The sequence below is a fragment of the Podarcis vaucheri genome (genome assembly GCF_965113315.1).
Source record: "Podarcis vaucheri genome assembly, chromosome: 6".
NCBI classification, from domain to species: Eukaryota; Metazoa; Chordata; class Lepidosauria; order Squamata; family Lacertidae; genus Podarcis; species Podarcis vaucheri.
In genome coordinates, this window is record NC_138764.1 from 53,330,691 (window position 1) to 53,356,858 (window position 26,168).

The following is a 26,168-nucleotide window of genomic DNA, read 5'->3' on the forward strand; positions in this document are numbered from 1 at the left end:
TTGCATATTATGGATTGAGAAGAGAAACCAAATGAATATGGCTTGGATACAATTACCCATGGAACATTTGACAATAGCATATTCCTTTCAAGCCAATCCTATACATGTCTACTCAAAAGTAAGCAGCACTGAGTTCAGTGGGACTCACTCTCAGATAAATGTGTAGAAGATAATGTTCTTTGGTTGGTACGCAGCCAAATCATACTTAGAGTAGACCTGCTGAAATAATAGACTGAAGTTCAATTGGTCTACTGTAAGTAGGACTTAGTTGGACACCAGCCTCGCAATTCTAGCCTCAACGTGGTCACATTAACTTACATGGAAACAAAACTATAGCATTTGAATAGCTTCATTCCCCTTGAATGCAGTGGGAATGCAGCTCTACTGCATTTCCATTGCTCTGCAAGAAGGAAAAAATTCAAAACATTGAAGCCTTTAACATTGCTCCGTTCAAAAGAATAACTGACACCTCTTCATATATTCTCTTGTACAAACATGTCCAGCTGTTTTTTTCTCCCTACTCTGTTGCTTCCAAATGAGATTAAGCAAATTTTTCATTATAGCAGAGTAAAATTGGTTTCGTCTGCTTATCTTCTTCCTGAGTGTTTTGTTTTGTTGCAGTGCATCACAGCACAGCAGAAGTACACTGGAAGAACTGCTGAAGAAGAGACCTCAAAGGCCTAAAAGATTTCAGTCATCAGACTCTTTTTCAGGGACAACTGTAAAGCAAAAACACATACACAGCTCATGTAACAGATCAGGGACCAAAGTGCTGGAAAAAGAAGAGAAGGGTGGGGGGGGATAGCTAACCTGGCACACTCCAGATATTGCTGGACCGCAACTCCCATCATCCTTGACCTCCTGGAAAGAGTTGCTGAGACTACTAGGCCTAGGCTCTGGTTTGTTTCCTTCAATAAAGAGTTAACTTCACTGGCCTCAGTAGATTTATTGTTTCATTGCTGACCTACTCCTAGCTCCAACCCTGACAGATGGCTTTTGTGTAGGAGAAGCCTGTTTGGTAACATGCACCCTGTCAATTGAGAATACATAAGTTCAGGAGGGGGGTGGTCTATCTGTTGCTGTAACCAGTGCTATTTTTCCTCTTAGAAATGTTTAGGGGTACTCTCATTTTCCTACTCATATTGAAATACTGCATCTCAATGTGGCCAAACTTAGATTTACAAAATGTTTAGGGGCATGCGTCCCCCCCAGAAAAAAAGCACTGGCTGTAAATGCTCTGCTGGGAACAAATCTGAGGACAGCTGCCTAGAGGCTATTAGTGTGTGCACATTAGTGAGTTGCTGTACATGTGTGCTTTTGTCAATAATGACTTAAGCATTAGACATGTGCCTTCCTAGGTTGGGCGTGCCTAGGTCAAGGGATACATCAAAACAACGAAAGAACAAAAACAAAAATTTAGAATTAGGAATAATTCCAAAGGTCAAACTGAGATAATTCTGACACACGTACCAGTTTCACTTTATAAAACCAGGGAGTCTTTGACTCCTCCAAATATAGTCCAGTCCTTCCCCTACACATGCTATTGGGTGTGCATACAGCCTTCCTGAAAATTCAGCTCTCCAGGAACAGAAAGGCTAGTGATGATGGACGTGGAAGTGTGGGAAGGTAGGGAAGAGGTGAGTCCCAGATCTGCCCTTGGGGAGAAGCTTGGGTAAATCAAAGGAGGAATTTGAGCACTATGCCGCAATAGTCAGTTTTATTGTCAGTACATGTCTGTTTATTAAACAGCTGAGTGAGCTACTGTAGAGCCAAACCAGATGATACGCAAGTGACCCACTCCTGGATACAGGTAGGTAGCCTTGTTGGTCTGCCGTAGTCGAAACAAAATAAAAAAATTCCTTCCAGTAGTACTTTAGAGACCAACTAAGTTTGTTGTTGGCATGAGCTTTTGTGTGCATACACACTTCGTCAAATATACCCACTCACTATATATAAGGGCCTGAGAACTTTTGTTTCAGTGTATCTGAAGATGTGTATATGCACACGAAAGCTCACACCAATCAATGTGCTCAGCCACAAATGGCTTTTATTGAAGCACCAAATGATTTATGCGACGTCCTGCTCCAAGTCTTCCACTGCACATTATTCCCGCCGCAGCTTCAGATTTGCACCACTTTCTTCATGCGAAGGTGTATCCCTTTGTGGGAACGCAAGACGATCTGAGGGGTGGGGATAGGCGCAGGCTGAGTCGGGTCAGGCGAAAGCTCAAACCGAAGCAGAGTCAGGGCCAGAGCCACTTTCATCTCGTTCATGGCAAACTGCTGCCCAATGCAGTTCCTGGAAGGACAAAGAGAGCGGGTTACAACAGAGAACCTCAGCTTGCGGAGACTCCATGCTAAACCTGAACCTTCCTGCAAATGCCCTTGACCCAAGGCTGGAGAACATCCCTGGACTGTTTGATGTGGCCCATGACTTCCCCTGCAGCAGCTGACCCCCTAGGTGTGGCAATTTGGCTTGCCAAAAAAAGTTTCATTTGCACAAATAGGTCCTTTCCCCCCTAGGTCCTGCACTGAAGGGGGGGGCAGGGGATTTTCAGGGTGTGGGAGCTGGAGAGGGAAGGAATAGCCATCCTTTTCCCCACCTGCTTCCCTCCCCTGAAAACTGTCCTGGGTAACAATTAGACATGGGGCAGGGGCGGAATTCCACTGATGTCAATGGAAGCTTCTTTCTAACTATCCTATGGGTGGTGGATAGGGAGGCTGCTGGGAAAGGGGAGAGATAAAGAGAGGAGGGGAGGATGAATAGCAAGGAAAAGAGAGAAAAGCTGGGTGTGCACACATATCCAAACAGGTGCGTGTGTAAATACAGGTGGGTGGGGATAATGTTGGGGGATGCTTGTGTGTGCAAATGGAAGGATGCTGTGAGCATGGCAGAAGGGGGAGCAGCTCTACCCCCCCCCACACACACACTTTTGGCATCATTTCCACCTTAGGTCAGGGGTGGGGAACTTCAGGATCTGGCCACACCTACTGCATCCTATGCACCTGCCCCCCCCCCAATCACTGGCATGCAATTCTCATCAGATTATCCATAATGGACTCTGGTCCCCAGGCAGAGGGAGGATGCTCTCCCCCCCCCCACAGTAGGTGGGAATATATGTGCAGAGAGCATTGGGGGATAAGCCCAAATTAAAGCTCCTGTTGGCCAAAGGCAGGGGTGGGGGACCTCTTTCCCATGTGACTGTGCCCAAAGGAATTGTGAAGTAGTAGGGGGCAGTGCAGAGATTCAGGACAAAGTGCTGGGCCCTGCAGCCCAGGCAGGGTGTTGGGGGGCGTGGGGCATGATGCCAGAGAGCAAGTGGTAGTGGCAAACTGATAGTAAGCCACCTTCCCCTTCATTTCCCCAGAAACGACTCTGGGCCACAAGCAAGGCGGAAACTGGGGAGGAAGAAAGGAGCAACCCAGATGCCAAAAATCTTCTTTTTAAAAAAGTGGGCAGCAGTGGCAGGGAGAGAGGAGAGGAGCATCTGGGGCAAAAGAAAGTAGACTAGTGGAATGGCCAAAGTAGCAGGGGAGGGGTGGAAGTAGCAAGCATGCCCTGCACCTGGATGCCACCTTACCCAGGACTCCTCCTCACCTCCCCCATAGATGGAAGATACTAACGACGACCTCTCTGCAAGATTGGAGCTACCCGAAAGTGACTTTGTTGATATCCCCCATGCTAAAAATGCATTTTAAATTCATCTTCACTATGCCAAGCTTACAGAGTCTTCAGAGTTTAGCTTTTCCACTACGATCTAATATCTTAAACACTGCTCTAGTTTACATCTATATTATATAAACATCACCGTGGCCCAGCAGAGAAAGGCAGGAAGGCATGAGAGTTTCTGTTGGATACATTCTCAGGAGAAAACCTCAGAGGATCAAACACCTAAAATGAAAGCATTCATTATTTAAAAAGAGAAACAAACCCCAAACATCAGTTTGACCTTTTAAAAGCCATAGAATGTTAATCATCCCAACACCTGGTGGAAGAGAAACGTTTTTATTTGGTGCCTAAAAATATGCAATGAAGGCACCAGGGAAGTCTCCCTGGGGAGGGCATTCCACAAGCCAGGAGCCACCGTAGAAAAGGCCTATTCTCTTGTTGCCACCTACTGAACCCCTTGTGGAGAAGGCAGTCAAAGAAGGGCCTCAGGTGATGATCACAGGGACTGGGGTGGTTCTTATGCAGAGAGGTGGTCCTTAAGGTATTGTAGTTTTGAGCCATTTAAGGCTTTATTGCTCAGAACCAGTACTTTGAATTGGGCCTGGAAAGTAATTGGTAGCCAGTGCAATCAGGCCAGGAATGGTGTGCTCAAACCAGATTGCCCTGGTGAGCAACCTGGCTGCTTAATTCTGCACCAGCTGAAGTTTCTGAACTGTCTTCAGAGGCAACCCTAAGTATAGCTCATTACAGTAATCTAACCTAGAGGTTACCAGAAGATAGACAGCAGAAGTTAGGCTATCCCTATCCGGATAAGGGTGCAGCTGGACTACCAGTCAAAGCTGATGGAAGGCACTCCACACCATCTTGGCTGTGAGTCTTAGGGGACCTGCCCCCTGCCTTGCAGGCCTCTTTCACCTGGCCTAGGAGGGCAGGGACTGGACTGACTGCAGCTATAAAACTGAGGCTGCTGAGGATGTCAGAGACATCTTGGCTGCAAGGCTTGGGGGACTGTTTGTGTGGGTTTGTTGTTGTTCTTGCTGTTGTTATTTAGGGAGGGGAGATTTGGGAGCAGAGAAGCTGTGGAGAGAAATGGGAACCAATCACAGAGGTTCAGGGTAGAGGGGGGGTATGGTGTGGGAGGTGGGGCAGGCCAGGTAAGGGGCACAGGTGACTATGCCATGTGTCAGCCTCTCCTCCAATATGGCAAATTGCAGTCAGTCTGCAGCTGGTACTGCTGAATGCCTGGTCGTCTTGGAGCAAGACCTCACTCATCCCTGAACTGATTGTGGATGAGAAGGACCTTTGCTGCATTAAAAGCTTGTTTTTGCAGAGTGAATAGTATTTAGCAATGACTTCACACTAGCAAACTGAAGGAGCCTTAAAGTGAAATAGCTAGAATACCAAAGAAGTGCCATACCTCAGGATCCTTCCATATGCTGGGATTCTTGTGGATGAGATGAATGCTTATCGCAACCCAAGTTCCTGGGAAGAAGTCAACATGGAAAAAATGTCAAGTTGTGTTACAAGACCCTGGGTTATCTGATTGTTGAGGGAGTAACCATAGTGTTAAAGTGGGTTTGAGGCAGCAAAACTTCAGATTTAAAGTCACGAATATTTTTTTTAATGAATTTTATTAGTATTTTCCACACAACAACAACACGAAAGATATCAAAAGATAACAATACACAGCACACAAAAATCAACATTCGGAAACTAAAAAAGAAAAACAAACAAATCCATATCTTACAAGTTAATATTATAAACATTAAACAACAAGTCACGAATATTGTAATGACCATTTTGAATTCACCTAGGAGAAGTGATTCATTGCTAGAGCGCTCTTGCTATAATCTATAACTTACTTTTACAATGGAAGACAATGTGGATCACATCTATAAAGACAAATTATGGCTATGTGAGCGAAACACAATGAAGCAAACCTTCAGGTAAAGTCCGTCCATCAAAGAATGTGATAGGTTTGCTGAGCTCTCGGGACACTCCTGGCACTGGAGGGTAAAGGCGGAGGCTCTCTTTAATGCATAGGGTACAGTAGGTCATCTTGCCAAGGTCATCCCTGAGGAAAAAGAAAGGCAAGCCAATAAAACAGGTGAAAGTTCATCCCCAGCAGCCCAGCTCTGTTCCTCAGGCAGACCAGTCCTATCTTCTCACTGTGCCAGGAGCTGTTATGCTGGTGCCACCATAATGTTGTTGAGAGTCCTACGCTCCCTCAGCAGATGGAGCACAATAACTGCAGGAGAACCAAACGCTAATGCAATGCCACCAACACAATGTGAAAATGCAATGTGGGCAAAGGGTGGGGCCAACCGGAAGAAAGAGATTTGTAGCATTATTATCAATTTATGATAGGGTGGAAGGTTCACAGGCTATGAAGGACCTGCTCACAAATTTATTGACAGCTGCATGAATTACTATAGCTAGGAAGTGGAAGGGGCAAGCAGAATATAACATGGAAGAACGGTATAAAGAGGTGTGGATTGTAGCTATTAATGATAAATTAACATGTGCCATTAAGGTAAGACAGGGATCTGAGGAGATATGGAGGGGATTTGTAGAATCTGTATTGTTAAAACGGAAAGGGGTCAAACCATTGCAAGAAGTGTTGAAATTTTGGGAGGCTGGATAGTTACGACGGAATGGTCTTGGTGGTAGAGTGCACATATTTATTCTTATTTATTTATGATTATTACTTTGTCAAAATAAAAAAATAAATAAAAAAGGGGGGAGAAAGGGATTTGTTCCTTTGCCTTTCCCCTTTGCCCCTCTCTCACACAACTTACAGGCAGCAATGACAAAGCAATGGAGACTGGTGGGGATAATCAAGAGGCAATGTTTCTGGAGCCCTACTCACTTTACGGTTAAGGATCAGCCAAGTACAGTGGTACCTTGAGTTACATATGCTGCAGGTTACATACGCTTCAGGTTACAGACTCCGCTAACCCAGAAATAGTACCTCGGGTTAAGAACTTTTTCTTCAGGATGAGAACAGAAATCGTACTCTGGTGGCGTGACGGCAGCAGGAGGCCCCATTAGCTAAAGTGGTGCTTCAGGTTAAGAACAGTTTCAGGTTAAAAACGGACCTCCGGAACGAATTAAATACTTAACCCGAGGTACCACTGTACTGAGGCAAACTCTGGCCAGAGCCTTGAGATGGGCTGGGCGGTCTCTCCTGCAAGCTCAGGGCTATCCCCCACTGTAGCCATGCTTTGCTTGGCACATCCTTGGGAAAATGGGTGTGTTCTCCTAAATTCCCTGTATTGTGGAGAACTGTCCAATAAAAATGCGCACTCACCAGTGGATGGTGTCACGTTCCCCCAGAATGGCCTTGATCTCCTCCCTGCATTTCTGCTGATGTTCTGGATTTGTTGCAAGGCAATACAGCAGCCAGGAGATCCCACTGGCTGTGGTATCGTGGCCTTCAAACATGAAAGTGTCCACCTCAGCACGCAGATCTTCGTCAGATAGCCCACTACCATCTTCATCCTAAAGATGGATAAATGTCACCTGGGGTTCATTCAGGGATCCATTGTTTCTGAACCTTTGCACAACGCATCTGCAAAACTGATTGATTTGCAACATTCATTTTCACAGAATGTGGGTTTTCTTGGCACAGAATGAAGAAGTAGCAGCATTCTGCCGTGCCAAAAGGCAAGATAAATATGATGTCACCATTTGTTCTTTGAAGACAAAAAGAAGTCAGTACAGATGTTGAAACACTGGTGCAATATTTTCCTTCAATCGTATTTTGTTCCTTCCCCTTTCCAAAAAGAAAAAGAGTTGCGCACTGCTTTCTCCGTCATATGAAACTTCCAAACATTCCAAGGAAAGCTCTGGGACAGTGAATTAGTGAAGCTTCGCCTCGAGTATGCAAAATTATGAACGATGGTTGCAAGATCCTACATTCAAGTTAAAAAGTGTCACCAGTATTACAAGTCACTTGGAAATCACAGCTATATTTGGTGCAACAGATTCAAATATTGAAATGACTATGCCCCCCCCACCCACTACTCACTTTGGCAAAGAGAAGGATGTCGAGAAAATCAAGGTGCCGCTTTTTCTGGATCTTCTGGAGTTCTTCTTCATCCCTCAGAGATTTCTTTCTCTCTTTGATTATCTTATCTGTGTCAGAAAATGAATACTATAACAGCTCATCAGAAATTACTAGCTCACTGATCAGATTCGTTAAAATGACTATGTTTAGTCCCTTACACATTTCTGGATAAGTGAATGTTTGCCATAGAATCATAGAACTGTAGAGTTGGAAGGAATCCTTAGGATCATCTAGTTCAACCCCCTGCAATGCAGGGATATGCAGCTGTCCCACCCAGAGACTGAACCTTCAACCTTGGTGTTATCAGCACCATGATAATGTATTTTAATGTGCATGAACCACTAATATTCTTTTTTAAGACTCCATCTCTTGCATACTTCATCAAGTATGTTCACATCTACTATATTCATTTGGAGCAAGGACTCTTATACCACATTCAGGGTTTCCCACAAAGACTTATGGGAACTGAAGCTTGTTAGAATTCTTGCTGAGAATTGTTAGGAGGCCCCCACTTCCACTTGAGGCGCCACGGAAGATGGCTGAGAATACCATCGCTCCAGCTCCCACAATGTAATTAGAGGCTGAGATGGGAGTAATCAGCATCTCAAATTCTTCCCAGTGTAAGGGAAGATGCAGTCTCATCCGCAGATGCCCAATAAACCACCCCCAAGTTCATAAAGAAGGAGGGGGTGGGGGCACTGGATGGAAGGCCCCCGAGGGAGTTCGGATCTCCTGGACGCTGTCCCTGCGAGCGCACTAAGTTCCTTTCTTAAGATGAAAAATTGGATTTAAGTTTTGGACATGCTTTGAGTGAGGAGGTGAAAATTAATCTGCCAATTAAGCCAGCCACTGAGGTACCAAGAGAGACGGAGAGGAAGAAAGAATAACATCTAAGAATAACATCTAAGTCGGTATGTTGGAACGGAAGGGAAAAGGAGGGGGGGTAAAGCTTTTTTTACTATGATTTATTACAATACCTGACAACCCCCCCCCGAAGAACCATTTACATTATTTACAGCAAGTGAGATGGGAAAATATAAACTGTGTGGAAATAACAATACTATATAATTAAATCTTTTGTTTTTTGAAATGCTTGGAAGATAAAAGACCCTCCAAATATTGATATTAGAAAGAAGCAGGACCTCGTTAGCCGCTGGAGACACTTCAAAAAACTTTGGAAAGACTGAGCTGCAGAGATAAATAGTCATAGAGGGAGGTGAGGTCTCAATTTGTTATTATATCTGCACTACAAGTCCGATTTGGCAAATCTCCCCTGGAAAGGCTAATGTTTGATGCAACTGGTCTGGGAAAATTAATGAGCAAATGCCTAGATTTGATTTCATTGGAACTGAGAGAAGATGGCGTCTGCCAGCAGCGGAATGACTTTTGGACTGATTCGGCATAATTACCAGCGTGTGAGGAGATACTGCAACAATAGGCTTACAAGCTGCAACAATAGGAGAGTCAAGCATACAAAATTCACACAGAAGCACATCATTGCTTACTTCAACTCGCCTTCAACTCAGAGGCCATGAAAGAAGAAAGGTTAACAACAGGAAGATTTAAAGGAACTATTGGAAACTCAAGGCAGTAGAGATATAAAATGATCAGAGCCCCCACCCCAAACTTGAAGCATAGGAAGTCCCCCCCCAAATTTATAATTTGGCAGAATATTTGGACTATATGATATGTATTTGTATAATTTGGAATATTTAATGTGATTTGATTGGATTGTTGAAATGGAAAATTTAATAAAAATTGTTTTTTTAAGAGAGAGAGAGAGAGAGAGAGAGAGAGAGAGAGAGAGAGAGAGAGAATAGTTAGGAGGCCCTTAATAAACTAAAGTTCCCATGAGCCTTCGGGGAAATCCCCATCTGATAAAGTGATATACGAGTGCTTTAAATGGATGATGTGGATGTGACATAGGCTTTTATTTCATGACAATTTTAATGTTTTACATGCTAAACTCTGGAGGATTCCCATGACCTTCACACAAGAAAGAGCTGTATAGGGAAACAGGAGGACTATAAGCAACATATGGTAATCAAAGATAATCACTATGTTCAAGCTAGTGGCCTCATTAACACAACCTTTTAAAATAACGTGAACCCCCTCAGAACAGATTTAGGGAGACATGTAGGGGAAAGAGAGGGAAAGTCCTATTGTGCGAGCATCTTTTTTTGCACTGACCGGATGGTTCCTTAGCCACTGCATAGGATACAAGCTTAAATGTGTATGGCCGCTTCTGTATTCTCTGGGTCAGTAGCAGCCTGGCATTGCTTGAATCGACTTCTAAAATCTAAGGCAGAAAAAGAAAGAATGATTCAGGGAAATTACCTGTATGATGATGGGCAACCTGGCAAGCCTTCCGAAACCGATATCCTTCGGGGGTAAACCAGTAAATCAAATCACTCTGACCCAGGATTGTATGCAGTCTGGTGTACACTAAGCAACACAGATCCATGACAGCTTGGACGTAGGAATTCTCCCTGAAAGTCAAATGATGAAATCCTGGTTTTGATGCCAAATCTTACCAATGAACATTGTTCTTACAGTATAGTTTTAAAACATTAAATTAACTCTGTGCCACCAAATCAGCTCTGTGGCACCAAATCGTACAACAAAGCACATGAATAGGTGAATATTTCAAAATGTGAAAAGGGTGTGAGAAAGCTCTGGCTTTTCACTTGCTAATACTGCTGTGATCTCTTATAAATACTATATTAAAAGTTCAATTTTATTTTAGTTTTGAGAAGGAAAGGTTACTACACTAATATAAACAACATTTTCTCAATGACATAATGTTTATGCATAATAAGAAAAATCTGGTTATTTTTGTAAGCTACTGGAGTTTTCATCTAATTACATAAGCAATCAGCACTGAATCAGATCATAAGAGAATCCCAAACATTTGTGCAAATAGCACTGAATGTTATGTTGTTGCCACATGTGGTAGTTTAAGTGGGCATCAACTGTGTATTTCAGAGCAGTGAACTATGGTGTGGAATGCAGAAAGTAAATTCAGGAGAGCCAGATGGATCTTTTAAAATTACCACTCAGTACATTCCTAGTCTGTGAGAGGAGCCTTTTGTCTCAGAGCTAAAATACATTAATACTACTAACCTGTCCATTTGGCAGTTGCTGTTATAACTGAAGGCACATTTCATGATGCTGTCAAGAGTCATCAAGCTCACGTGTTCAAAGAGCTCCACTGATTTACCTTGTGTGATCAGCTGTTCCCATTTATCCTAAGACAAGAGATGAGAAATGGTTCATAGCTAATTTCACCGCTGATGTTCTCAGAGTGCAAAACCGAATCCAGTTTTTTTTAGACCATGGAAAAAGCACATTGCGCAAAGCAGAAAAGAGGGGTGTCTTTGCGAGATCTCCCTATACTGGTTGGTGGGTCTAACTCTGAAAGAGCCTAACATCCAAAGGACTTGGAAAGATTTCCTGAATATTTCTGGTAGAGTAAGGCACATGGAGTCTAGTCCTTATGGGGGATTTTTAAGTAGGAAAATATTAGCATGAAGACAGGTAAGTTCCAAATAATGGAGCTCTCCCTTTTGCGTGTCTGGAGCCTGTCTGCTGCGTTTTCCCTTTGTACTCTGGTTCTCAGCAATTTCTCTTCCAGCTTTTGAGAATCCTTCATTCCCAGCTCTGGGGCACACACTGCAACTATGTCTCAATTAAGAATAGACTTTGGGCACATCCAACTTTACTGCGACTTTATCAAGTGGCAGAAGAATCAGAACTCTCCATTTTCTGACTCCTGACACACAGATTTGAAGCAAACTTTTCTTGAGCTTTGATTGTTAGCAACCTGTCTGATACGCTTTATACCCTAAGACAAATGGCCCTTATTCATGGCTCCCATATAGGCTGCAGCCCCTTGATAAAATAACGAGGCAATGTTTTAAACTTGTCTCTTGATGGCTTTCATTGCTCCTTGTTCCTTTTCTATGTTGCTGTTTTTGAAAGCCACCTTGAACTGCGGAAGATATTTTAAGTAAATATAAATGGTATGGAAAAATACCTGGTGCATCCTTCACCAGCCTGGTGTACCCCAAACTCCCAGCAGCCCCAGCTAGCTCAGCGACTGGGGCTAATGGGGGCTGCAGCCTGGAGGTTGGCACAGACTGATCTGGTGTATAAAACAGGTGTAATCCAGCTCATTACTTTAGAATTCTACCAATCCTGCTGCCCGCTAACAACAACTTTCTCAGCAACTGTCCCAAGACTTTGGCATTGTTTCCTAAGGGAGGCCCAACTGTCTTCTTCCCTACTGATTTCTGAGTGGAGGGTAAACACTTTTTAGTATTATTTTTTTAAAAAAGCATTGGGAAAAGTCTTTCCTCCTCCCAGGAGGGGAGGGGTTGCGAGCGGGAGACGATTCCCGCGTCATGCAGGGGGCGCTCCGCCCCCTGCTTCAACTCCAGGGCTGGCACCACGCCCCTCCCCGGTTGGGCACCCAATAGGGAAGCTCGGCGGGGGCGTGGCTTGTTGCTCAAACGCAGCCGCGCCAGCCATCCCCACCATTGCACACACATTTTCTTTGAGTCACCCACCCTCCACTCCCTTTAGATTAGCTGTTCCTGAGACTTTGCTATGGACCTCTGGTTGGTCGCCCTGTTTAACCAGGGGGCCTGGTAGGAGTTTTTTCCAATTGGCTAAATTGGCCCGACCTCTTGGTACCTCGTAGCAACTGTCACAACTTTCGTGGTATTTGGCGGTTAGGCATTGGAATGTGTTGTTGGTGTTTTGGGGGGCAAGGTGTGGCCATCGCCTTCCCTGACAATTTTGGGTATTCCGCTAAAGGAATCCGGCGGTCGTGGATCCTGTCCGATGTCCGTGTGGCGGGGGGCCATGGCATGACCCTCGGTGACATCAGGAAGAGAGCCTATAGTTGGATTAGCATCAACAGGCTTCCCCTACTGGTGGTTAACCCCTCCTCAGACTCACCCCTCTACGAGTGGGTGCAGTCTAATGCAGTGTTTCCCAACCGGTGTTCCGCGGCACACTAGTGTGCCGTCGAACGTTGCCTTGTGTTCCGTGGGACGGAGGCGGGCGAGTCGGGCGGCGAGAGGCGGGGCGGCGGCGGCGGCGAGGAGAGGCCGCCCAGCGCGGGGCTCTCGCCGTCTGCCTGCCTGCGAGCTCGGCGGGCAGCGCTTCCGTCCACAGCGCCCGCCTCTCATTCATAGGCGCCCCCCCAATAATTAAAAAAATTATCGCGCGCCTTGGCTCCCTCGTCGCGCGCCTTGGCTCCCGCGGCCGGCGAGGGGAGCCCGGGCCGCGCGCAGCTGCTGCTGCCGCCGCCGCCTCTCCGGGCGGGAACGCTGCGGGTGCGCGAGGGAGGAGGGCGGCCCCCGGGGGCTGGGAGAGCCGGGGTGCCGTGGCCGAGAGGGCTGCTCTGCCGGGCGCCTTGGCTCCCGCGGCCGGCGAGGGGAGCCCGGGCCGCGCGCGGCTGCTGCTGCCGCCGCCGCCTCTCCGGGCGGGAACGCTGCGGGTGCGCGAGGGAGGAGGGCGGCCCCCGGGGGCTGGGAGAGCCGGGCTGCCGTGGCCGAGAGGGCTGCTCTGCCGGGCGCCGCTGACATAATTTAAGAAAATTATCGCGCGCCTTGGCTCCCTCGTCGCGCGCCTTGGCTCCCGCGGCCGGCGAGGGGAGCCCCGGCCGCGCGCGGCTGCTGCTGCCGCCGCCGTTTGTGGTCATGGCGGAGCTGCCGCCTAGGGAGGAGGGGAGAGGGGGCTGGCGGGGGGGCAGGCGGTGAAGGGGGCTTGGCTGCCCCTTGCAGGCTCAGGTGTGCACAGGTGGGTCCCTGGCCACCTGCATCTCTGTGTGTTGATCAATTGGAGGGGGGAAGGCAGGTAGAATTTGCAGCCTCTCAGGCCAGGAAGGGGGAAAGATTTGGGGTCTGGTGAATGTCTGGTGCGGTTCTTGTGACGCTCTGGCCATCCTGGGGTGTCCCTGGAGAAGAAGGAGGCGAGAGCTGAGCTGCCGGTTCTTAGGAATGTCCTCCTCCTCCTCTCTCTCTCTCTCTCTCTCTCTCTGGCTCTTCCTGCCCAGGGCTTGTGGGCATCTGCTCTGAGAGGAAGATGGAGGTGACTTCCCTTAAAGGTCATGGAATCATAGAGGTGGAAGGAACCCAAAGGTCATCCAGTCCAACCCCCAACAATTCAGGACTCACAGCTAAAGCATCCCTGGCAGATGCCCCCCCCCCGACCTATCCCTAAAAGCCCCTTCCCCTGTCTGACTGCTCTCACCACCAGAAAGTCTTTCTAATGTTTTGTGGGAATCTCCTTTCTTGTTTCTTTATATTTTATTGAGAGTATTACAAGGAGTTAAATTGGCGGGGGGGAGGGGGAATAAAAAGGTTACATGCATTAAAAATAAATAGAAGCAGAGGAAAAGAGCAATAACAAAATAGCAATGGAATATAATTAAGCCTACAGAGCTATATATGCAAATGGATCTACTTATTCTTTCCCTTGAAGATACATTGATTCGTTTGTTACTGTGGTTTCGATCAATACTTTCCAAAGATCTTTACATTTGTCCATGCATGATCTTTGTCTGAAAGCTCATGGGTTGCAGGAGTTGTCATAGGAGGTTATATTTTTGACCTTCCAACTGTTATGGAAATTACAGGGGGGGGGGGCACATCTTTAAAGTTGTTAAATGTTGCAAATATGCCTGAATGTACCCTTTCAACTTGACAGCTCAGGGAAGTTACCTAGATAAAATCCTGTAACACAATGTATCAGCCTTAATCATTTTGCAGATGTTAAGGGGGGGCAGAGCCTGCAGCCACCATCCCTTTCCGGTGGGGAGGGGGCAGAGGAAAGACAGGAAGCTTTTCCCTGCAGAGTTAGACCCCTTGGCTGCGTGGCCCTGTGGCAAGTGCCTTTACTTAGCAGAGTGCATTCCCCTTTACACAGGAGGGGAGGGAAAAAAATTGAAACTTACACTTTTGTGCGTCCCTCCCGGCGCGACGCTGCGCGCTGACGTCACGGGGCTGTAATGGTGGTGTGCCTTGAGATTTTTTTCATCAAACAAGTGTGCCTTTGCCCAAAAAAGGTTGGGAAACACTGGTCTAATGTTCCGTGGTCCAATGCCTAAGCCAATACCTTCTCACATGCTGTAATCAATAAAGTTGTGGCCTTTACCTTACCCATTAACCTTACATTCTGTGTCCACGTGTCTTTATTCCCCAAGCGGGGATCAGGTCCTCGAATCACAATATAGTATTAACAGAATGCTAGTACAAATCAAGTCAGCCTCACAAACAGTGGAAGTATTGCTTTGCACTTACAGCAACAGTAGACGGCAAGCAACATTTTATGGCATGAATTTAGGGTGCATGGAGGGGAGAAGAGGAAGTTAGAGAGGAAGCTAGCTTAGATCAGACAGGGAGAGAAAGACAAGTAAGCTTTAACACACTAAGATAGAGTACAGCTCCACCTACTGTTGGAGCAGACTAACAACTTCAGTAGCCAATACACGGATCTAACTATGCATTGTTGCCTCACTCCACCATATAGTACTATCTCATTTTTATATTTCAACTCTTGGTTAAATATTAATTGAAATGATTTTAACAAAGCAGCATCAGCAACAACAACATGTTCCAACAAAGCCAAGTAGTTACCGCAACAGGACTTACCAACATTGTTTTTGTAGACTCTGCTATCAGCATCACATAGGGTTTCAAAATGGAGTAATGGAAACCTGGAGTGAGAAGCTTTCGATGCTGTGCCCACTTTGGCCCATGCAGGACGAGCAAGCCTTTCCCTATAGGAACACATACATTTTCTTTCAACTGAGCATCTACAAACATAAGAGTCTTGGTATATCAAACAGAACAATCTTCTCTAGCCATCAGAATTCAGCTACAATTGTTTTCTTTCTCTCTCTGTTTATTTCCTACAGTCACTGGAGAAACAGGTACCTGATACAAGTAGAGAAAAAGATGGGAGCTTTTGAGATGTCGATCAGAGCCACAGATTGCTTGGATTGAGGATCTAGTTGGCAGTTCCATTGTAGCTGGGGGGGTGGCGGGGGCGGGCGCTGTGTGTCTAAACCACTGAGCGACTTGGGCTTGCCAATTGTAAGGTCAGTAGTTTGAATCTGTGCAACGAGGTGAGCTCCCATTGCTCTTTCCCAGTTCCTGCCAACCTAGCAGTTCAAAAGCATACCAGCGCAAGTAGATAAATAGCTACCGCTATGGCAGGAAGGCAAACAGCGTTTCCGCGTGTTCTGGCTTCCGTTATAGTGTTCTGTTGCACCAAAAGCAGTTTAGTCATGCTGGCCACATGACCTGGAAAGCTGCCTGCAGACAAGCGCCGGCTCCCTTGGCCTGAAAGCGAGATGAGCGCCACACCCCATAGTCGAATTTGACTGGACTTAACCGTCCAGGGGTCGATTACTTTTTTTTACATTTCTATTGTAGCCAATATATTGTAGTGTATAGTAAAAGCCATGGTTTTCCCAGTAGTGATGTATGGAAGTGAGAGCTGGACCATAAAGAAGGCTGATCACTGAAGAATTGATGCTTTTGAATTATGGTGCTGGAGGAGACTCTTGAGAGTCCCATGGACTGCAAGAAGATCAAACGCATCCATTCTTAAGGAAATCAGCCCTGAGTGGTCACTGGAAGGACAGACCGTGAAGCTGAGGCTCCAATACTTTGGCCACCTCATGAGAAGAGAAGACTCCCTGGAAAAGACCCTAATGTTGGGAAAGATTGAGGGCACAAGGAGAAGGGGACGACAAAGGACGAGATGGTTGGACAGTGTTCTCGAAGCCACAAACATGAGTCTGACCAAACTGTGGGAGGCAGTGGAAGATAGGAGTGCCTGGTGTGTTCTGGTGCATGGAGTCACGAAGAGTCGGACACGACTAAACGACTAAATAACAACAAATTGTAGCCAAATGGCAAAAGATAGACACATTTTGTCACAATCTGCCCTAAGGTTCTTGATTTTTAGTATCAATCAGGCCTTTTCAATTTCATGTTTGCATTTATGGCTTACTTGCTGTCTGTCTGGTTGTGAATTTTCTATAGTTGCTCCTTGCTCTACAGGTCTCTCTCTCTCCCCCCTCTTTCTTTCTTTCTTGCTTTCCTTTCTCTCTCTTACTCTTTTCCGCCTGTAGCAGCTCTATAAAAATAGGTGGAGGTTCATGTTTGAGCTGGGATTCATGTTTCAAACACAGCAAGTTGCCTTAAGCATGCCTGCCACCTGTCGTTCTGATGCCTCAGTGCTCAAAGGTGACACTGCATTACACAATAGTTTACTCCCCACCCTCTTCTTGAAAATAAGTATGGGGATTGATGTGGAATTCAAACCTGAAACGTAGAATTGTGCTGTGGCTGTGTGTATAAAATGTCATTCCAATATCTAAAGTTAAATGTAGCTAAAGTATTGCAAACAAACAGGGTGGTATCCCACATTCCAATTCTGCTAGTGCAAAAGGCTTCTGCTTGTGCGAAGGAACTTTCCCCTCCTCTCCTCTGCAGCTTCCCACACACTCTCAAATAATAATAATAATAATAATAATTTATTATTTATACCCCGCCCATCTGGCTGGGCCTCCCCAGCCACTCTGGGCGGCTTCCATAAAAACCAGAAATACAATAAAATATCACACGTTAAAAACTTCCCTGAACAGGGCTGCCTTAAGATGTCTCCTGAATGTCAGGTAGTTGTTTATCGCCTTGACATCTGCTGGAAGGGTGTTCCACAGGGCGGGCGCCACTACCGAGAAGGCCCTCTGCCTGGTTCCCTGTAGCTTTGCTTCTCGCAATGAGGGAACCGCCAGAAGGCCCTCGGCGCTGGACCTCAGCGTCCGGGCAGAATGATGGGGGTGGAGACGCTCCTTCAGGTATACTGGACCGAGGCCGTTTAGGGCTTTAAAGGTCAGCACCAACACTTTGAATTGTGCTCGGAAACGTACTGGGAGCCAATGCAGGTCTTTCAAGACCGGTGTTATATGGTCTCGGCGGCCGCTCCCAGTCACCAGTCTAGCTGCCGCATTCTGGATTAGTTGTAGTTTCCGAGTCACCTTCAAAGGTAGCCCCACGTAGAGTGCATTGCAGTAGTCCAAGCGGGAGATAACCAGAGCATGCACCACTCTCGCGAGACAGTCCGCAGGCAGATAGGGTCTCAGCCTACGTACCAGATGGAGCTGGTAAACAGCTGCCCTGGACACAGATTTGACCTGTGCCTCCATGGACAGCTGTGAGTCCAAAATGACTCCCAGGCTGCGCACCTGGTCCTTCAGGGGCACAGTTACCCCATTCAGGACCAGGGAATCCTCCACACCTGCCCGCCTTCTGTCCCCCAAGAACAGTACTTCTGTCTTGTCAGGATTCAACCTCAATCTGTTAGCCGCCATCCATCCTCCAACCGCCTCCAGACACTCACACAGGACCTTCACCGCCTTCACTGGTTCTGATTTAAAAGAGAGGTAGAGCTGGGTATCATCCGCATACTGATGAACACCCAGCCCAAACCTCCTGATGATCTCTCCCAGCGGCCGCATGTAGATGTTGAAAAGCATGGGGGAGAGGACAGAACCCTGAGGCACCCCACAAGTGAGAGCCCAGGGGTCTGAACACTCATCCCCCACCACCACTTTCTGAACACGGCCCAGGAGGAAGGAGCGGAACCACTGTATAACAGTGCCCCCAGCTCCCAGCCCCTCAAGACGGTCCAGAAGGATGCTATGGTCGATGGTATCGAACGCCGCTGAGAGATCCAGCAGAACTAGGAAACAGCTCTCACCTTTGTCCCTAGCCCGCCGGAGATCATCAACCAGTGCGACCAAGGCAGTTTCAGTCCCATGATGAGGCCTGAATCCCGACTGGAAGGGATCCAAATGGTCCGCTTCTTCCAGGCGTGCCTGGAGTTGTTCGGCAACCGCTCGCTCAATCACCTTGCCCAGGAATGGAAGATTTGAGACTGGGCGATAGTTGGCCATCGTGGCCGCATCTAGAGATGGTTTTTTAAGAAGCGGTTTAATAACCGCCTCTTTCAGCGGGTCTGGGAAGGCCCCCTCACGGAGGGAAGCATTCACCACCCCACGAAGCCCATCGCCCAGCCCTTCCCGGCTTGCTTTTATTAGCCAGGATGGGCAAGGATCCAGGAGACAGGTGGTTGGTTTCACTCGTCCAAGCAGCCTGTCCACATCCTCGGAGGCAACAGATTGGAATTGATCCCACTCAACTTGACCAGACAGAACTCTTGCACTCTCCCGCCCCGGCCCTGCTCCCACGGTGGAGTCTACTTCTTCCCGAATCTGAGCGGTTTTATCTGCAAAAAACTTTGCAAAATCATTGCAGGAGAACATGTGGCCCGTACTGGGCCCCGATGTTGCAGGTGGTTCCGCTAAATTGTGAACCACCTGAAAAAGTCTCCTGCTGCTGTTTTCTGCAGATGCAATAGAGGCGGTGAAGAAATTCTTCTTCGCCGTCGCTATCGCCACTTGGTAGGCTCGACGTTGAGCTCTAACCTGTGTCCGGTCAGATTCGGAATGAGTTCTCCGCCACCGGCGCTCTAGCCGTCTCAACGATTGTTTCATTGCCCTCAGATCCGTGGAAAACCACGGGGCTGTCCGGGCTCCATGCAATCGGAGAGGGCGCTTCGGAGCCAAACAGTCAATAGCCCTGGTTAACTCCACATTCCAGCGGGCCACCAGGGAATCAGCTGAAAGGCCATCAACATGGGATAAAGCATCCCCTACCACTCTCTGGAAACCATTTGGATCCATTAAGTGGCGGGGGCGGACCATCCGAATTGGTCCCACCTCCCTGCAGAGGGGATGGGTCGCAGAGAAGTCCAGTTGCACCAGGAAGTGATCTGACCATGGCACTTCTTTCGTTTCGCTTTTACTTAGTGTCAGATCACCAACATCCATAGAGGTAAACACCAGGTCCAAGGCATGTCCACGGCTATGGGTTGGGCCAGACTTATTCAGGGACAGCCCCATGGAGGCCATGCTTTCCACGAAGTCCCGAGCGGCCCCTTGTAAGGTCGTGTCGGCATGGATGTTAAAATCCCCTAGGACGACCAAGCTAGGTGTCTCCAGGAGAACATCCGCCACGACCTGAAGCAGCTCGGGCAGGGAATCCTTGGCGCAGCAGGGAGGTCGGTACACCAAAAGGAATCCTGTATTGCCCCTATTGCCCAACTTCCAGAACATGCACTCAGAAAACTGGGTCTTCCCAATAGGACGCCTGGTGCAAACTAATGACTTCCTAAAAATCACTGCAACCCCCCCTCCCCGCCCACATGACCTGGGTTGCTGTGCGTAAGAGAAACCTGGTGGACAAGCAGCGGCAAGAACAGGCCCATCTGCTTCATCCAACCAAGTCTCTGTTACACATGCCAGGTCAAATCCTCCATCCATGATCAAGTCATGGATGGCAGTGGTCTTCTGAATCATTGACCTGGCATTGCACAGCAGCACCTTCAGGCTATGTGGGTATCCCTTGCTGATTCTAGTATCCGTCCGGACAGGACCAGACCCGGAGGCAGGGATAGTCCTCAGACAACGACTAAACCTGCCTCCTCTGTAATGACATGGTCTGGTCTTAGCGTAACTCCTCCTCCTACCCGTGATCACTGAGATCGGTTGTCCCAGTGCATCCCCCCCTGTGGAACATGCCCCAGCCATTTTGTGGGCTGGGGCCCACTCCCCGGCAGCCCTGACCCCTCCCCCTAAAAACAAAATAACACCTTAAACAAACAAACAAAACCAATACAACAATACAAACAAAAAATATAAAAATTACAAAAACATCAAAATAAAAAAATAATAATTCCCCAAGCCCAACCAAACATCAATCTCACCCCCACCCCCCACATACAAAAAATCCAGAAAAAATTTTTTATAAAACATTTTAAAAACACTCTGTGCCTCTCCGGCAGTAACAACTGTCCTAGTGAGGCCTGTCAGGCCCCGCCCTGGGCCAGGTGGTAAGTGGCAGGGAGGAGCAGGGCCCTCAAGCACTCACTCAGGGAGCCTTCCTGGGCAGCAGGCCGCAAGCAGCACACAGTCCTTATGAGGCCCCAGGCCCCGCCCCAGGCCAGATGGTAAGTGGCAAGAGCAGGGCCCTCAAGCACTCACTCAGGGAGTCTTCCTGGGCAGCAGGCAGCAAGCAGCACACAGTCCTTATGAGGCCCCAGGCCCCGCCCTGGGCCAGATGGTAGGTGGCAAGAGCAGGGCCCTCAAGCACTCACTCAGGGAGTCCTCCTGGGCAGCAGGCCGCAAGCAGCACACAGTCCTTATGAGGCCCCAGGCCCCGCCCCAAGCCAGATGGTAGGTGGCAAGAGCAGGGCCCTCAAGCACTCACTCAGGGAGTCCTCCTGGGCAGCAGGCCGCAAGCAGCACACAGTCCTTATGAGGCCCCAGGCCCCGCCCCAAGCCAGATGGTAGGTGGCAAGAGCAGGGCCCTCAAGCACTCACTCAGGGAGTCCTCCTGGGCAGCAGGCCGCAAGCAGCACACAGTCCTTATGAGGCCCCAGGCCCCGCCCCAAGCCAGATGGTAGGTGGCAAGAGCAGGGCCCTCAAGCACTCACTCAGGGAGTCCTCCTGGGCAGCAGGCCGCAAGCAGCACACAGTCCTTATGAGGCCCCAGGCCCTGCCCCAAGCCAGATGGTAGGTGGCAAGAGCAGGGCCCTCAAGCACTCACTCAGGGAGTCTTCCTGGGCAGCAGGCTGCAAGCAGCACACAGTCCTTATGAGGCCCCAGGCCCTGCCCCAAGCCAGATGGTAGGTGGCAAGAGCAGGGCCCTCAAGCACTCACTCAGGGAGTCTTCCTGGGCAGCAGGCCGCAAGCAGCACACAGTCCTTATGAGGCCCCAGGCCCTGCCCCAAGCCAGATGGTAAGTGGCAAGAGCAGGGCCCTCAAGCACTCACTCAGGGAGTCTTCCTGGGCAGATCTGGTGGTTGGAGACCCCGAGGAAAGATTTTGAGGGCACATGAGGGCTGCAGGGAGGAGGAGAGGATGGTGAAGTCCCACTGCATGAAGAGAAATCTGCTCACAAAACAGTGCATTTCCCCCTGTCTACAATTTTATTAGTTCATAACACTTTGTAGATTTTACTTCTAGTTTTCAGAAATCACACCTAAATAGCCCAGCTAGTATCTGGATCCAATTCACTATCCTATTGGATTCTATTTATTTATTTAAATATCTTCCAAAATAAATGTCATGGGCAGTATACTTAAGAGGAAAATTTTAAAAAACAAAACCCAAAACATTTAAAATCTAGATGTGGAACGCCCACACCGACAGTCCCAAAATGTACACCTTTTTAATTCCTAGAGAACCTATGCTATTTACAGTATTTACAGCCTGTTATGAACTTACATTAATTCTTCTTCATAATAAAGGCCTCAAACATACATACCTATCCATGGAGTTATGTTCCGATAGGCCAAGCTGTCCTTTGGTTCTGTAAAGGGCAAGAGAGAAAGTGAAGAAGAGCAAAGAAGACAAAACTCAGTACTAACTCATAGCACTCACCTGTATTTAGAGAAGGGACCATAAAGCTGTGAGTGGTACATTTACTAATGTAGCGAACCAGTTCCCACATGATTCAGGATGATGGTACATGTGAAAGAATCACACAGGATATTGCATGTCCATCTAGATAGGAACACAGGCAGGTCTTTTGCAATTCTAATTGAATAAGCTAGCAACTAAATGCTTTAGTTTATGGTTGCCATCAATTTTGATTTTAATTAATTCTTATGATGTTTTTATAATGTTGCACTATTTTAGTGTTGTTAGCCGCCCTGAGCCCGGCTTCGGCTGGGGAGGGCGGGATATAAATAAATAAATATAATTTATTTATTATTATTATTATTATTGTGCATTATTGCACTGATTTAAATGCCTGCTGGAAACAGCCAATCCTCCTAGCCTACCTTTATCCAGGGGTGTAGCCGGGGGGGGGGGAGTAAATAAGTAAAAATAACAAACTGACCAATTGTGTCACAGATAACTTGGTTCTGCCCCCCCAAGGCTGCCCCCATAAAATAAATCCTGACTACGACCATGCCCCCTCCATTGAGAAGTCCTACAAGGGTCTCCTGCTTTGTGCGTGTGGCTTTCCAAAAGCCAGATAAAGCAACCATCAGCTCCCCAACTCCTGATGTTCCATTCCACTCCTTTGGGCAAACCTGGTTTTTCTGCTGCATAGGTCAGATTTACTTACGGGCAACGTGGGACACCATGCAAATCTGTTGGATAATATAGCATCTGTGACTTCCCTTTTCCCCACTGTGGATAACTGGAACTTATCATTGGCATCTGCAACTTGTTGTATCAGAATAACTAGGATGTCAACAATGCACATGTACCCCAATCAACCAGATATCAATGCCTTTTTTTTTTACCTGCTCTTGCGAGTAATGGTTTTGCATAATCAGGGTGTGTGATAGTTACACAGGCAGAGAAGTTCCCAAACCACAAAGGAAAGGCAAATGGATACAGAAGGCTCCAGTTTTCTACCTTCTGGAAAACCTTGGAAACAGGTAAGAGCTGCAACAAATTAAGAGAGCAAAGAAGGAGGCGAAGGTGGAATATTTTCCTGAAGGGATCAGAACAAACATTCAATCTAAATTATGTTTGAGAGTGATAGAACTAGGATCCAGCACAATACGGGAGAAGGAATAAACCTGGAATGTTTAACTATAAAACTAAACTATAAAATAAAATTTCAATTAAAATGCCTGCTGAAATAAAAAAAATATGTCATCACTAGGTTGGTAAAGAAAAAGCATTTTATATGTGATGGAGATTGTGTAACTGCACAAGGGGAACATGAACATGGAAATAATGCCTGGAAGAATAAACAAAACAAAACTGAACAGAAAAGATATAAACCACAGCAAGACCCATGGACTTAATTCTCCAGGCTATTTCCTGAACACAGAAAAACTGGATTGGCCTATATTTTGACATTGCTAAATTCGGCATCTGGCACCAGCGGCGTAGCGTGAGTTGTCAGCACCCGGGGCAACGCAAGTAATTTGCGCCTCCTAACCCGGGGCAAGGCAAGTAATTTGCGCCCCCCCTAACCCCTAACCTGCGAGTTGCCGCTGGCGCTGCCGCCCAAACGACGCCGCTTGCCCGGAGGAGGAGGGGGGCAGAGAGGCGAGGAAAATGCAACGGCCCAGCAGCTGCAGCAGCACCGGCGGAGGCGGGGCTGTGAGGAGGGGCTGCCTGGCGCGTCCTCCGCAGCGAGCGCTGAGAGCCGCTGCCTGCCGGGCGCCTTCAGCCCGGACGCGCGCACAGCCCGTCGGTTCCGCGAGACATGCGGCTCCGCTACAGCCTGCGCCCGAAGCTCTTCGGCGACTTCGGAGGCAGCGAGCGCGCCCCCCCCAGATGTTGCGCCCGGTGCGGCCGGCACCCCTGGCACCCCCCACGCTACGCCACTGTCTGGCACCCAGAAATGAGAAGGGGGTCCAGGAATTAGAAGGGGAGACCAGGCACACCACAAACTTTAACAATATATTGTCTCTGGTCTGCTTCATCTGAGCAGAACTTTATCCCAATCACTGATCAGAGAAGTGTGGGAAGACAAACTCCATGCCGCAAAATATGTCTGTGGCTGTTAATGTAAATGGCTCAAGGGGTGGTATTAAACTAAGCCTTAATCAAAGTAGACTCACTGAAATTTATCAGTTACAGATAGGTAGCCGTGTTGGTCTGCCATAGTCAAAATAAAAAAATTCCTTCCAGTAGCACCTTAAAGACCAACTAAGAGTATCTGAAGAAGTGTGCATGCACACGAAAGCTCATACCAAGAACTAACTTAGTTGGTCTTTAAGGTGCTACTGGAAGGAATTTTTTTATTTTGAAATTTATCAAACTAACTTAATCATCAACATTCATTTCAATGGGTCTGGTCTGAGTAGAACTCACTTGAATGCCACCTAAAGTTCATAAACATGCAAGGTGACATTGGTCAATCTAGATAAACAAGTCATTGTGTTTTCAGGTCACCAGGTAGGATCAAAGGTCTGCTGCCTTTCTTATTCAGGTTCGGCTTCATACTTCAGAAATTTACAATGTAACCTTTTCCTCCAGGCTGAGTTGCTACCAATCCGAGCTCCATGGGCCAGTGGTCTGACTCCATATAAAGGCATCTTCCTTGTTCTAATTGCTTCTGTTAACTTAATAACAATAACAATTTATTATTTATACCCACCCATCTGGGTGGCTCCCAAGAGATTATTATTATTATTATTATTATTATTAAATAAAAAGTGATAAAACATCAAAAATTAAAAACTTCCCTAAACAGGGCTTCATTCAGATGTCTTCTAAAAGTCAGATAGTTGTTTAATCAAAGCACATAAATAATGCGTGTTTTTATTTATTAATAAATGATACAATCCATTAATAATAATGTCTCTTAATAGTTGTGAATTTTACTCAGCTGCAAGCAACACCTCTTTGGATCGGGGATGGGGAAACTTTTTCAGCCCTTTTTCAGCCACATTTCCTTGTGGACAAAGGTTTCACCAAGGAGGGGGAATGGGAACAGTAATGAATGTAAATGTCACCTTTGTACCGTAGTAGGCTAGTTTTTACGTGCACTCACACGCCCCTGGGACGGGTGGCCCTGGGTGGAGGATTCAGAAGGGTGTACCAGGTTCTCCGGATGATGCTGGACCCTTCCCTCACCCCCACCCCACCTCGCGATGCTTTGTGCGCTAAGGCGGCGTCCGGATTTGAAGCTGCTTTTCTCCCATGCACAATAAGTCTCCTCTCTTTTCGCCTACCTCAGAGATGTGCCCATACAGCCAGTGGGTGGGGGGGCCCGGGAAACAGCTCAAAACCTTCAGTAGCTCCTGCCTCCGACGATGCAACTGGATGACTTTGACCAGCACGCACGTTAGGCAAAAGACAATCGCCAAGTGCCAAATCCGCGACAGATCCATTGCAACAGCAGGAAGGCTTGGAGGAAGTGGGCTTCAGAGCAGGACGCGGCCTCGATCCAATGTGCCTCCCGCGGACAGACGAAGGCGGCGCTTCCTGCATATTATGGGTGACCTCGGGGCAAAGTGTATCCAATCGCGCAGTTGTCCAACCTACCGGGTCACCGTCAGAAAGAAAGAAGCAACCGAGGCCTCTGGGAACCTGGGCGATCGGAGAGATAGGAGCAGCTTTCTGCGGCGGGGGCGCGGGGCTGTGTCTGCAGGGAAAGGGTTAAAAAGCGTTGCAATTGCTCCTGCAGCCTCCGCGGTTGCATTAAAACTAACCCAAAAAACCCACGTCACTTATATTGTTGCCGCTGTCCTCGATCATGAAAGTATTCAACCAGAATTAAATACGTATAAGATGATCCAAAGGCCCGCCCATTCCAGCATCCTGTTTCGCAAAAACGGCCGACTGGGATTTAGATACACGCTTCAT

The 26,168-nt window shown here is 47.5% G+C and overlaps 1 protein-coding gene across 1 annotated transcript; it reads right to left on the bottom strand.

The window, feature by feature from the left end:
* Nucleotides 1-1,721: 1,721 nt before the first annotated feature.
* On the bottom strand, nucleotides 1,722-25,841 carry LOC309534538 (cytochrome P450 4B1-like). The gene is made up of 12 exons (XM_082226768.1): nucleotides 25,535-25,841; nucleotides 23,141-23,285; nucleotides 22,150-22,194; nucleotides 15,400-15,527; nucleotides 10,862-10,986; nucleotides 10,076-10,227; nucleotides 7,700-7,806; nucleotides 6,980-7,170; nucleotides 5,610-5,743; nucleotides 5,087-5,151; nucleotides 3,809-3,891; nucleotides 1,722-2,298 (listed from the first exon to the last, which is right to left on the bottom strand). Exons 1-12 carry the CDS (start codon nucleotides 25,691-25,693, stop codon nucleotides 2,121-2,123), a joined length of 1,512 nt encoding a protein of 503 aa, XP_082082894.1. The 5' UTR covers nucleotides 25,694-25,841; the 3' UTR covers nucleotides 1,722-2,120.
* Nucleotides 25,842-26,168: the final 327 nt, after the last annotated feature.

What these genes read in the sequence shown, in the direction of transcription:
- LOC309534538 (XM_082226768.1), bottom strand. Translation starts at nt 25,693, where the DNA reads ATGGATCTGTCGCGGATTTGGCACTTGGCGATTGTCTTTTGCCTAACG. An exon ending in GGTTGCCCATCATCATACAG is followed by an intron (nt 7,807 to 10,075) that starts GTAATTTCCCTG and finishes TTTCTGACACAG; the next exon opens with ATAAGATAATCAAAGAGAGA. An exon ending in TGGACGGACTTTACCTGAAG is followed by an intron (nt 5,152 to 5,609) that starts GTTTGCTTCATT and finishes ACTTCTTCCCAG; the next exon opens with GAACTTGGGTTGCGATAAGC.